Source organism: Salmo trutta, chromosome 29 (assembly GCF_901001165.1).
Source record: "Salmo trutta chromosome 29, fSalTru1.1, whole genome shotgun sequence".
Classification (NCBI taxonomy): domain Eukaryota; kingdom Metazoa; phylum Chordata; class Actinopteri; order Salmoniformes; family Salmonidae; genus Salmo; species Salmo trutta.
The window spans coordinates 38993768-39008081 of NC_042985.1; the positions used below are offsets into that span (position 1 = coordinate 38993768).

The 14314-nt window shown below is 44.5% G+C and overlaps 1 protein-coding gene across 2 annotated transcripts in view; it reads left to right on the forward strand.

Annotated features, from left to right (window-relative positions):
- Positions 1–14314, forward strand: part of LOC115167593 (ankyrin repeat and BTB/POZ domain-containing protein 2-like) — a 28436-nt gene that overhangs the window by 12493 nt on the left and 1629 nt on the right. Inside the window, exons 2-14 of one of the 2 annotated variants that reach the window (XM_029722171.1) lie at positions 3834–3983; positions 6030–6237; positions 7069–7221; positions 8217–8382; positions 8586–8675; positions 9673–9774; positions 9921–10153; positions 10286–10560; positions 12571–12749; positions 13012–13117; positions 13325–13427; positions 13546–13693; positions 13928–14044. In XM_029722171.1, coding sequence (XP_029578031.1) covers positions 3834–3983; positions 6030–6237; positions 7069–7221; positions 8217–8382; positions 8586–8675; positions 9673–9774; positions 9921–10153; positions 10286–10560; positions 12571–12749; positions 13012–13117; positions 13325–13427; positions 13546–13693; positions 13928–14044 — 2030 coding nt within the window. The remainder of the gene's footprint in view (positions 1–3833; positions 3984–6029; positions 6238–7068; positions 7222–8216; positions 8383–8585; positions 8676–9672; positions 9775–9920; positions 10154–10285; positions 10561–12570; positions 12750–13011; positions 13118–13324; positions 13428–13545; positions 13694–13927; positions 14045–14314) is intronic. The other variant, XM_029722172.1, reaches the window with a different exon arrangement.

Genomic DNA, 14314 nt, shown 5'->3' on the forward strand with positions numbered 1-14314 from the left:
CAGTAGTCCCGCAATACAGGAAACTCTTAGTGTGAAGCTTGTATAGCCGTTCGGCTGGAGACAGACTAGCTCTGCTTGGTTGCATTGGCTCGGGAAGAGGTGAATAGGCAGACTTTGGAGACTCTCAAGGGAACTCAGGTAGCCTCGTGTTCTCTCGGCAACAGAGCCATCGGGGACTTCTGGGATGCCTCGGAGACGAGGTGGAATCCTTGGGCGGGCAAGTGAAATCAAATCTCCTTCCTGCGTTCCCGTAGTCGCCCATCGATCCAAATGGTCAAGGCGATGTGTCGAGATCTGTCGGTAGTTCCCGGACTGCAAGCTCGTCCTTTACTTCCTCCGATACTCCGTGCAGTGACATGTCGGACAGCGATTCCAGGTTCCAGGCAATCTCAGCTGCCAAGGTGGGCAACCAGGAATTTCCATGCACCTGTAGGCAGCGACCTCTGAATTTGGGGTGATTATGTACTGTTGGTTCATAAAATCAGATCACATTTTACCCTACTGTTATATGGTTGATTACAAGCCCATCATAGTGCCTAGTGTCTGTGACACGATTGAAACACCCTTACTGTGCTTTTGTAAGGCAAATTATCCTAACGACCATAGATGTCAGATGTCAACACCAAGACAGGACATGCAGACCCCTGAGCCCTGTGTCTATTTCCAACAGGTTCCTTCCACTCTAACCCGCACTCTAACTCTCTCTCACTCTTTCCCTTTATGTCCTCTCTGCCTTTCGCTGCCTTTTTATCTTATTCTACACTCTTACTTTTTAAATATGAAAGAATTAAAGGTTATTTTGCCATTACTGCATAACCCCTTTGAGCTAATGCATTTTGAGAAATGTGCAGGACATCTGGTAAATCATGCGCTTGTGTCAAAAGGGGGTTTCAGTAAAGTTTGGGTAGTATATGTGTAACTCAGGGTAGGATTGGTCCCTATGTCTCCCCTCTATCCATACTGCTGTTTTAGTCTGACCAAACAGTCATGGCATTATGCCCTGCCACAGAAAGAAAGTGACTGTGCCTCTGTTTTCATACACACACACACACACACACACACACACACACACACACACACACACACACACACACACACACACACACACACACACACACACACACACACACACACACACACACACACACACGAGGAAGGAGGAAAAGGAAATAACGTAATCATACATGATTAGGCAAGTAAGCATGGCTTGTGTTCACACACACAGTAGCCGTAGCCTTGGGGAGTTAGCAAGCACAGGTAGGGTTTGGAAAACACTCAGTTGTGCTTTGTACCCCCTGAAGACTGGCCTCTTGTTGTGAATGAATGGACTATATGTACAAATACTTGTTCAGACGGCACACCTTACTTTTTTCCCCTAACGAAGTAGCTAGGGATAATCAATGGAAGTTATCCAAAAGGCTTATATTTCATTATGCTTCTACAACCAAGAAAATATTTCTTTCAAACCAAGATAAGTCATTTTTAGAACACCTAGACTAAGTCAGTTGGATTGAGTGTCACGGTTGTCGTTGGGAAAGGAGGACCAAAATGCAGCAGGATTGTGGATGCTCATCTTGATGTTTTATTTAACTCAAAAATACAAACACCAAAATAACAAACAACGAACTCACGATCAACACAACAGTCTTGTAAGGCTTACTCACGCTAAACAAGAAACAGGCAAAACAAGAAACAATCTCCCACCAAAATACAAACCCAAACACACCCTAATATATAGGACTCTCAATCAAAGGCAAAGAGACAACACCTGCCTTCAATTGAGAGTCCCAACCCCAATTAACTAAACATAGAAACAGATTCACTAGACAAAACATAGAACTACATGAATATGACACAGTTCCCAAAAACCCCAGATTACATAAATCAAATGCCCTTCTACAAAAACCACCACCCCGAACCACATAAAACAAATACCCTCTGTCACGTCCTGACCAAACTACAATAACAATTAACCCTTATACTGGTCAGGACGTGACATTGAGACCCACTTGGGAGCTACAGACAGTTTATCTTTGGTTGTGGCTTAAGCTTAGTTTGTGAACCGAACAATTCCTCTTTGGTGTGATTTACAATTGCTACCAATAGTCCCGTTATAAATATTGGATTTCTTTCATCCAAATGAAAGCCTCCAGTTGTGTTGGATAAAAGTTACAGAGTAACTCCTATCTACTTGAAAAGTTCTCTCACACACTTAACATACACGATACACACAAAAATATACACACATATCTCAGAGCAGACTTAGGGCTGGTGGTGAGTCTGAGGCTGTGTGTAGAGTCACTGATGAGACATGATTCGTTTTGGGGGTTGCCAGTGTGGGGACCGTGGTGTGAGGGAAGATAGGTGGGGTGTGAGGTGGGGTGTGACTGTGTGTCTGTCTATGTGTATGGCTTATCCACTTAGTATGGGGCAGAGGGTGGACAGTGGTTGTGGGTTCAGTTCATCAGGATCACTCTTAATGCTCTCCTAATGTGCATCCCAAATGGCCCCTTATTCACTTTATAGTGCACAACTTTTGACTAGGGCCCATAGGGCTCTGGTCAAATGTAGTACACTATATAGAGAATAGGGTGCCATTAGTCATTCAACATCAATACGTCATACACAGCCCTCTCCCACACTCATATAAATAGCTGAGTAAGACTAGTGGCTTGGGGGAGGGAACGCTGCATACTACGCCTGTAGAGAGCAGAGCTATCCTAGCTTGGCTTTTGGCTTTTGGTGCCTTTTCCATTGTGTAAAATACAAGAGAGTCAGCAAATACCCATCACACACAATGTGTGTGTGTGTGCATGTGTGTGTGTGTTTGCCTGTGTGGGAGTATGTGCGTGTGCGCGTGCATGTTTTATATTTGTGTTTCTAGGAAACCTCCCTGTAAGGGGTGTTTCTATTTGGGAGTGGGTGTGTGTGTCATATACTGTTCACATTACTGACTTTGTGGCTTGTAGGGCTGTAACTCTCTGTGGGAGAAAGCAATAGATTAGTTAAACCCCTTTTGGTCAGGCAGTAAATGGTTGAACATTCCATTACTACTCTGTTACTACACTCTTAGAATAAAAGGGTTCCAAAAGAGTTCTTCTGCTGTCCCCACAGGATAACCTTTTTTGGATCTAGGTAGAACCTTTTTTTTCTAAGAGTGCACTCTACAAATGAGAATTCAATTTTGTTTTGGGTTATGGTTAAGATGTGATCACATGCATCAAGGCATTATCTGTCTCATTTCCTGAAGATTTAAATTAAAGGCTAAATTCACATTTTAAAGGTGGGAAAATATATATATATAGAGAGAGAGAGAGAGAGAGAGAGAGAGAGAGAGAGAGAGAGAGAGAGAGAGAGAGAGAGAGAGAGAGAGAGAGAGAGAGAGAGAGAGAGAGAGAGAGAGAGAGAGAGAGAGAGAGAGAGAGAGAGAGGTGGTATGTAACTAAACATTTACCCTCTCACCCCATGTCTCCTCAGTCTTTTCTCTCTCAGAGTTAATCTTAGTTCATAAAACAAACTAAATCCGATATGATCCCCTCATTATTCTCCCTGGTTACATAACTGTCCTGGTAACTAGCAGTGCATTCAACCTTCACCTCCAAAGTAAACGTTTTATATAGTCCGTCTGTGGTCCTGGTTGTTTCTGTGCAGATGTCGAGCCATGGTGGCAGACACTGACAGCATTAGTGTGAGTTGAAACACTACATTAATGCTTAAATAAGTTGAGGTCTTTGAGGGATTTACTAACTCATTATGAGTAAATGTTCCTTTGATATCTTCAACCTTATATATTTTGCTAACAATTATTTTATGTGTACATTTTGTATGTACAGGTGAGCTATCCCTGCCAGCCCATGTCAGTCCGTACACAAAGGATCCCCGGGCACCAATGGAGAGCAGGGAGGATGCCTACGCCCATCTGGAGCTACGCACCCTGGAACAGTCCCTTCTGGCCACATGCGTGGGCAGCATCACAGAGCTCAGTGAGTGTGTGTGTGTGTCTTTGTGTGTGTCACATTCTCAAGCTTCACATTCACTCAAACACTCTCAAACGTATTACGTACCCTCTTCATTTTACATTCAAAGACTCCCTCTCTCACACACGCTTTCTCAAACACTCACATACTCCTCTCGCTTTAGTCCTAGCCAGCGAGGAACTATCTGGTCCTTATGCATGTGAGTCATCAGCCTTATCTAGTCAGGAGAAAGACACATTTGCAGGCACAGACTCCTACTGACCATTCAGAGTAGAGGGCCATCTTTCACATTTAGAGTGTTACCAGCTGTTAACTCCAACATCCCCAGTCTGTCTTGCTCTTCTGTTGTTCATCTTCATTAAAACTAGGGCACCTAAGTAGGGCGGCACTGTTTGGGAAAGATGGCACCCAAAATTCTAATTTTGAATCCATCCAACGGTCCATTTGTCTCATGTATTTTGTTAGAATGTAAACTTACTTAGACGTCTCTTTCTGTAAGTCAGTTGTCCCCGAAACATTTTAAAGTGCTGTGCCCCACCTAGCTATAGCCTCTCAAATAGACAAAACACGTTTCTAGGCCGGGATTCAATCCCATCATGCTCTGTCGACAATGCACCTTTTAAAGGCAATGTTGCCGTGCTCGCAGAGACCGCATTCATGGTAAACGCTGCATATGTCGGAAATGATCTTTAAATGGCGCATTGTCGACAAACTTGAATCCCGGCCTAACTCTTTAGCCACAGTCTAGTAGGGACTGGTCAGGAAACACAGCTTTACGAATTATGTCAAAGCTAGCATTGTAGAAAGGATGACAGTCAGACGATGTTGGTGTAGATAACAACACTGGTCTCAGGTCTGACGATAGCATAATAAAGTTAACCCTGTTCACTGTCTTTTTTTAAAATCTGACCCTTGGTCTGTCTCTAGGGTCCCTTCATTAGAATCAGACAGGGATTTCGTATCCACTGAAACATTACGCTATATAACAGACTACTGTGTGTTCCCAAAACAGAAGGGCACTTTCATGTCAGCCACAGGGTGTTATAGACCCCCTTGCTCTCCCCGCCCCACACACACACACCCCAAACACACGCACACACACTCCCCTGTTTCCACAAACCAAACAAATTCCATGTGGGTCCTTTCCTCTCTGGTCATCTTGGGAGTAGCACCTAGCAAAACAGTGCACACACTTGTTCGTTCTTGGAGACCAAGCGCATTAATTAAATGGGACAACATACAGTTTGTTTCAACATAGAAAGAAAAAAATCATAATTGTGGTGCTTATTGATATCACTAGAGATTAAACATTGTCTAGTATATCTACCCATATGGATATACAGTACATACTGTAAATATGATATGAACTCAAATCTGCATGTACTTTGACAGACACAGTGGCTACTTCAGGAGTCTTGGCATCATTAAAAAAGGAGTAGTCGTTTTAAGATTATAATCTCTTCCACATGAGCAGATTCTCTCACAGCTCTCTGGCTGCTACGTTTAAGAGCTAGCGTCTCTTCTTTCTAATGCCTTCCACATATGTTGCGGGATAAGTGACTGCGATAGCTACAGCTGAGGACGACTATTCCTGATTTAAGGGTCTATAAGGAAGGACGTGCCGTTGATCCCAGCTAAGCCCGACTCTGCTCCCAAACTTGACTTCTAATGTGCTTTATCTGAGACTCGACCACTGAACCGTTCTCATTGTCTCATCTGTAAAGAGATATAATAAGACACAGAATTGATTAACGTAAGACTAACGTTACATCCAGCTGCTACCTGTGATATCTGAGAAACTGAAAGGGAAAACGTGCAATGTAGCTCTGTCTATGAGTGTAATGACAGAAGTTGAAAGTCCCACAGTTTTGCATTACACATGCATTGGTAAGGAAACCAATACTGTATACATAGCATTGTGGGTACTGCAGTACATCATGCTGCAACTACAGCATCCATGTTTAATAGAGCATGTATAGCTGAGGTTTTATGGATTTGTATCAGATGATGATGTGTGTGATACTAAATGCGCGTGTGACTGTTTCCTCCCAGGTGACCTGGTGTCACGGTCCATGCACCACATACAGCGCCTACGCGCAGTTAGCCACTCCCTCAGCCCTATTTGCCCAGCAAATCAGCATCCTGTATTCTGGGCGCCCGATGCCATGCGTACCCTCTACTACTTCCTGTCTAGCCCACAGATGGAATCACTGGAGAACCCAAATCTAGAGCCCCCCAGGATGGCCCTGAGCAGAGAGAGGTAAGGGCTGTGTGTGTGTGTGTGTGTGTGTGTGTGTGTGTGTGTGTGTGTGTGTGTGTGTGTGTGTTTGCGCGTGTGTGTGTGTGTGTTTGCGCGTGTGTGTGTGTGTGTTTGCGCGTGAGTGCTGAGCGTGTGCATGTGTCTTCTTGTATGCTTAGGCACACAGAGATATTGTTTCCCTCCACCTGGTACCAATTATAATCACAGGCCCCATTAACCCGTTAGCTTCCAGTTAGTCTCAGCTCTGTGTCTCTGTTGAGCCCTGTGATCTCAGTAACCATAACCAGAGAGGAAAAGGTGAAGCTAGAGGTTTCACTCTCGCCAAAATCTGTCCAAAATAAGCCCAATGTGTTTCTATGGGCTTATTTTGGACCTAAGCTTGTCGCCTGCTTTTCTGCCTTTGGGACAACGACTCCCATTGTTAGGGCGGAGACATGAGAATCTAGACATTATAAACAGATCTCTGCCATAACGACCTGCCTCTGTGCTCTGGGGAGGTGAAGAGACCACATGTTCTAAAACAAGCGTCACATCAGGGAAACAGTGTTCTCTTTATAGTCCTTTGTTAACAGTAAAATGGTACCCTTTTTCTCAATCAGGGCAAAAGTTATGGGAGGTTGCTACATCAACACACATTAAGACTACCAAAAAACACGCTGTGTGAACCTGTTTTAGCCCACTGCAGGAAAAGGTTAAGTAGTCGTTATTGTACAAAAGGCTGAGGAATTGGTCCTTTATGCCAGATTTGAAGGCATTGTGGGATTTTGAGTCATTGAGGAAAGTTAATAAATTATATAACTTCAATGCTTGAATCTTTGCTCCTCCCCCCAGACTGTTTATGCTCCTTCCCCCTCTGATGGAGTGGATACGGGTTGCCGTGGTGCACGCGGAGCACCGCCGCAGCCTATTGGTGGACAGCGATGATGTCAGACAGACCGCCAGACAGCTCCTCCCAGGACTGGACTGTGAGCCCAGACAGCTGAGGTAGAAACACACTGAGCATTGCATGTTTAATGACATACACTCACCAGCCACTTTATGAGGTACACCCATCTAGTCCAGGGTCGGAACCCCCTTTGCCTCCAGAACAGCCTGAATTCTTTGGGGCATTCCGCAAGGTGTTGAAAACGTTCCACAAGGATGTTGGTCAATGCTGACATGATGGCATCACGTAGTTGCTGCAGATTGGACGGTGGTACATTAACTCTGAGAACAGCCCGTTCCATGCTTTATTGGGTTGAGGTCTGGGGACTGCGCAGGCTACTGAAGTAAACTGAACTCGCTGTCATGTTCCAGGTGATGTTTTTCCACTCCTCAATTGTCCAGTGTTGGTGGTCACGTGCCCACTGAGCCGCTTCTTCTTGTTTTTAGCTGATAGGAGTGGAACCTATCTGTTGCAATAGCCCATCCGTAACAAGGATCAACGAGTTGTGAGTTCCGAGATGCTGTTCAGCACACCACTGTTGTACTGCGCCGTTATTTGTCTGTTTGTGGCACACCTGTTAGCTTGCACTATTCTTGCCATTCTCCTTCGACCTCTCTCATCAACAAGCGGTCTTCGCCCACATAACTGCCACTGGCTGGATGTTTTTGGTTTTTCGCACCATTCGCTTGGTCACTCGTTTGCCCATTCTGATGGTCAATCGAACAGTATCTGAATGTCTCAATGCCTGTCTGCCTGCTTTATATAGCAAGCCACGGCTACGTGACTTACTGTCTGTAGGAGCGATCGATTTTCGTGAACGGGTGCTGTACCTAATAAACTGGCCGGTGAGTCTATATTACTGTAACATGCAATAGAAAGATGCTGAACCATACTGTTGACTTGTGAAACCAGTTCATAACAGTAGGCCTACTGTCATTATTGAAGAGTTATGCATGTTAGAAGTTTTCATTGTCGCCTCTCTCTCTCTCTCTCTCTCTCTCTCTCTCTCTCTCTCTCTCTCCCCCTTATCCTCTTGTCTCTCCCTCTCTCCCAGGCCTGAGTGTTGTTCCAGCTCATTTAGGCGTCTGAACTCTAAGGCTGCTACAGAGAAGCTTCAGCTGGACCTGGGCTTCCGCATGCTGACCTGTGGCAGAGCAGACCTGATTGGTCAGGCCACACAGCTACTGGGACCATCAGGGGTTAACACTATGGATGACCAGGTAGGACTGGGAATAGGGAATATGAGATACATGGTGGGGATAGAGATGTTGGGGAGAGGGGTAGGAAATATACATATTCAGACATAAGACTGACAGGATTTGACAGGGAAGGTAAACTAGACTTGTCAGTCTTCTGCTTGTATGCCCTACCCTGACTGGTGTAGAGACTGTTCAGAGTAAGATGTGTATTCTCTGACCTACAGGGTATGACCCCTCTGATGTACGCATGTTCGTGTGGAGACGAGGCTCTAGTCCAGATACTGGTGGAGGCTGGAGCCAACCTGGACCTGGCGGTGAACACTACTACTCGAAAGATATTAGCATAATATGATATAGATAGTATATCATGTAATGGGTTGAAAAAATCTGGTAACTTTCTGGCCTTCTAGGCAGAGTTGCAAAGAAAAAGCCATATCTAAGACTGGCCAATAAAAAGAAAAGATTAAGATGGGCATAAGAACACAAACATTGGACAGAAGAACTGCCTAGAAGACCAGCATCCCAGAGTCGCCTCTTCACTGTTGACGTTGAGACTGGTGTTTTGCGGGTACTATTTAATGAAGCTGCCAGTTGAGAACTTGTGAGGCGTCTGTTTCTCAAACTGGACACTCTAATGCACTTGTCCTCTTGATTAGTTGTGCACCGGGGCCTCCCACTCCACTTTCTATTCTGGTTAGAGCCAGTTTGCGCTGTTCTGTGATGGGAGTGGTACACAGCTTTCTACGAGATCTTCAGTTTCTTCGCAATTTCTTGCATGGAATAAGGGTTAATTTCTCAGAACAAGAATAGACTGATGAGTTTCAGAAGAAAGGTCTTTGTTTCTGGCCATTTTGAGCCTGTAATCGAACCCACAAATACTGATGCTCCAGATACTCAACTAGTCTAAAGAAGGCCAGTGTTATTGCTTCTTTAATCAGAACAACAGTTTGCAGCTGTGCTAACATAATTGCAAAAGGGTTTTCTAATTATCAATTCGCCTTTTACAATGATAAACTTGGATTAGCTAACACAACGTGCCATTGGTACACAGGACTGATGGTTGCTGATAATGGGCCTCTGTACGCCTATGTACTGTAGATATACCATAAAAAATCAGCCGTTTCCAGCTACAATAGTCATTTACAACATTAACAATGTCTATACTGTAATTCTGATCAATTTGATGTTATTTTAATGGACAAAAAAGTAGCTTTTCTTTCAAAACAAGGACATTTCTAAGTGACCCCAAACTTTTGAACGGTGGTGTACATTTTAGACTTAGATATGTAACATTTTTCATTCTTCTCTCAGGTTCCTTGCTGCTCCCCCAGACAGCCCTCAGTCCACCCAGACAGTCGTGGTTGGGTGGCCCTCACCTTCGCTGTGCTGCATGGACACCTCTCAGTATCTCAGGTGAGTCCTCACTGCCCAGTGGAAAGGGTCTAACACAGTTTCTTAATCACACATCTCAGACTTGATAGTGCTAGCCTTTGGGAAGTTTTTTTTTGTGTGTGTGTAGTGTAGTACTAACCATTCCTCTGGGTTTCTGTGTTGTATAGCTGCTGTTGGAGGTGGGTGCAGACGTGGAGGGGACTGCTGTTACTTCCAGCCAGGAGAGTTCTGCTGAGACTCCTCTACAGCTGGCCTCTGCTGCTGGGAACTATGAAATGGTGAGCCTGCTGCTGGCCCACGGGGCCGACCCTCTACTCAGAGTGCATGATTGGAACGCTCTGACATCCCCGCTCTATGAGGACATGAACTGCTTCAGCTACGCCGCTGCACACGGACACAGGTAGCTACACCTGTCTAACTAGTCCAGGCTTGGGTTATGTCTCAATAGTCTAAAGTTCTGTCCTTTCTTTGTCTATTACCTTCAGTCAGAACTGAATAAATGAATGGATACTCATCCTCTACTCTCCTACAGGAACACCCTGAGGAGGCTTCTGACCCAGCCCCAGCAGAGGAAGGAGGACATTCTCTCTCTGCAGGAGATACTGGCTGAGGGGTTCCAGGAGGAGGAAGAAGAGGCTGGCTCACTACCTCCCCCCAGCCTCGGCCCTTGTAGCCCTGCTGTCTACCCCAGTAGCTCCAGCCCCATGCCCAGGCTATGTAAGGCCAAGATGAAGGCCCTGCAGCAGGCTGCCTACTACAGTGCTGAGCACGGCTACCTGGATGTCACCATGGAGCTACGATCACTGGGTATGGATTCTTTGTAGGCCTACTTCTTTTGTTTTATGCCATCATCATTGTTTTGTGAAGGACTTGTCATGAATCAAGCATTCTGAAAGCACAGAAATATTATTTGATCCACTTTAGGTTGTTTGAGACTTTGACCTACAGCTGAAGTCGGAAGTTTACATAAACCTTAGCCAAATACATTTCAACTCAGTTTTTCACAATTCCTGACATTTAATCCCAGTAAATATTCCCTGTTTTAGGTCAGTTAGGATCACCACTTTATTTTAAGAATGTGAAATGTCAGAATAATAGTAGAGAGAATTATTTATTTCAGCTTTTATTTCTTTCATCACATTCCCAGTGGGTCTGAAGTTTACATACACTCAATTAGTATTTAGTAGCATTGCCTTTAAATTGTTTAACCTGGGTCAAACGTTTCAGGTAGCCTTCCACAAGCTTCCCACAATAAGTTGGGTGAATTTTGGCCCATTCCTCCTGACAAAGCTGGTGAAACTGAGTCAGGTTTGTAGGCCTCCTTGCTCGCACACACTTTTTCAGTTCTGCCCACAAATGTTCTATAGGATGAGGTCAGGGCTTTGTGATGGCCACTTCAATACCATTTTCCACAACTTTGGAAGTATGCTTGGGTCAATGTCCATTTGGATGACCCATTTGCGACCAAGCTTTAACTTCCTGACTGATGTCTTGAGATGTTGCTTCAATATATCCACATCATTTTCCTACCTCATGGTGCCATCTATTTTGTAAAGTGCACCAGTCCCTCCTGCAGCAAAGCACCCCCACAACATGATGCTCCCACCCCCGTGCATCACGGTTGGGATGGTGTCTTCGGCTTACAAGCCTCCCCCTTTTCCCTCCAAACATAATGATGGTCATTATCACCAAACAGTTCTATTTTTGTTTCATCAGACCAGAGGACATTTCTCCAAAAGTACGATCTTTGTTCCCATGTGCAGTTGCAAACCGTAGTCTGGCGTTTTTATGGCAGTTTTGGAGCAGCGGCTTCTTCCTTGCTGAGCGGCCTTTCAGGTTATGTCGATATAGGGCTCGTTTTACTGTGGATATAGATACTTTTGTACCTGTTTTCTCCAGCATCTTCACAAGGTCCTTTGCTGTTGTTCTGGGATTGATTTGCACTTTTCACACCAAAGTACATTAATCTCTAGGAGACAGAACGCGTTTCCTTCCTGAGCGGTACGACGGCTGCGTGGTCCCATGGTGTCTATACTTGCGTACTATTGTTTGTACAGATGAACGTGGTACCTTCAGGCGTTTGGAAATTGCTCCCAAGGATGACCCAGACTTGTGGAGGTCTACAACTTCTTTTCTGAGGTCTTGGCTGATTTCTTTTGATTTTCCCATAATGTCAAGCAAAGAGGCCCTGAGTTTGAAGGTAGGCCTTGAAATACATCCACAGGTAGACCTGCAATTGACTCAATTGAAATTTGTGGAGTGGTTGAAAAATGAGTTTTAATGACTCCAACCTAAGTGTATGTTAACTTCAGACTTCAACTGTAGGTAAATAATCTCTTGGGATGTAACGGTCGTCGTACGCAGTGGACCAAGGCGCAGCGGGTTGAGTGCTCATAACGACTTTTATTGAACACGTAACAAACAAAACAATCGAACGAACAGGATTGCAGGCTAAAACACACAGCTATGCAACCACAACTTCCCACCAAGGGACAGGTGAAACAGGGCTACGTAAGTATGACTCTCAATCAGCAACAACGATGTACAGCTGTTCCTGATTGAGAGCCATACCAGGCCAACACAAAGAAATACACAACATAGAAAACCATAGAAATACAAAACAAGAACATTACCCAAAAACCCCGGAACACATAAATCAAACACCCCTCTTACATAAATACGCATCCCATTAAACCCCAAACCACATAAAACAAATACCCCCTGCCACATCCTGACCAAACTACAATAACCAATAACCCCTTATACTGGTCAGGACGTGACATGGGACCCTAATTTGTTTCTTTATTTGTTCCCCAGGTGTCCCCTGGAAGCTCCATATGTGGCTGGAGTCCTTCCATGTAGCCCAACAACTGTCCAGGGATGAGGTGACCCTCTCTCTCCTCAGAGACTTCACAACTATCAGGCCACAGGACTACTGCCAGGAGCTGGTCTCGCTCGCTCTACCTCTCTTGTTCAACATGCTTGCAACCAGCAAGGTAGCCATGACTGCTAGGCTACCTGGCAGTCCAATTTCTCCTTCAGTCGTTGTTGTTTGGTGTTGGGTTTTCCATGTAGACAACAGTATGTCATAAGAAGTTTTCATTGAGTAAATGTTCAATGGAACCTCAAACCAAAAGCAGAGTATGAATGAGAAATAAAAAAAATATCAAATCAGTTGTAATAAAATGGGTAGCAAACTTGCAATAGCTGTTATATAAAATCACATGACTCTTTCTGAACATGATTATATCCCTTTAGGACTATGCCATAACCAAGAGACTGTCAGCCATCTTCTCTCACTGTTACGGCTCTGCTCCTACTCCCTCTGTTCCTCAGATGGACCTCACTCTCTCCACACAGCTAGGTATGGAGACTGGCATACTCTCTCTGTATGGAACAAACTGTAGTCTGTTAAATTATTCTGATTCTTAGGGTCCGAGTTTTCACTTCATTTCAGCAAAGTGTAACTCTAACTTTTGTATAAATCATGCTTCGTCGTGTACATGTATTTCAATGCATGTTTCTGACTCTAAATGGTGTAAACGTCACTTTGGTCTCTTTCGTCCACCAGATGCTCATTTCCTGAACAACCCAGAGATGTCTGACATAATGTTGTTAGTGGAAGGCCGTCCCTTCTACGCCCACCGGGTTCTCCTCATGTCTGCCTCCAAGAGGTGAGCTAGCATTTCCCTCCTCACACCTGAGGTGGTATGACCTCGAGTGCAGGCTCTAGTGTTTTCAGGGGCAGTCTGTGCTTTTGTGTCCACAAGATGGTTATCAAGTCTCTTTCAGGTTTCGGTACCTGCTGAGTTTCTGTGGGTCAGACACCAGCACCATCCACATCTCTGACATCACATACAGCACCTTCCAGAGGATGATGAGTTGTCTGTACTGTGGAGGGACTGAAGGGCTGAGGCTGTCACAGGCTGACGCTATGGAGGTAAGAAATATATCCTCATTTACACTGACACAACTTCATTCATACATCCCATTGTTGATCCATACATTTACCACAGTGGTTAAGCTTTAGGAATGGCCTCCCACTATCACTTCATTGAGGAGTGGAAAGACAACATAGTGGAGGTCATTCATGAAATGTAAGCATTTTGGAAAGATGTGATTGTATGTTTGGAGTGGTGACTTGTAATGGAAGTACTATCTGCTCCTCTGTCAGCAGCTGCTGCCAGTGGTCTGTTTCTTCCAGCTGGAGGTGCTAGAGAGGCAGTGTGAGATCCTGCTCTCCCAGAGTATCACCCTGGACAATGCTGTCGGCATCTACTTGATGTCTACGGTAAGAATTCAAACTTTGTTATCGTGAAAGGTTGTCCTATGCATGCTTAAAACTATAAGTCATAATTGTATCTGTGTGTTGTCTGCACCTTGAAATTAGTACATGCAGTCCATTATAATTATCATAATAGACAAAGTGTGCCTGTGTGAGTGGTGCTTGCATTAGTATCATTGTAAAATGTATTTATTTTTACCTTTATTTAACTAGGCAAGTCAGTTAAGAAAAAATGCTTATTTTCAATGAAGGCCTAGGAATAGCGGGTCAACTGCC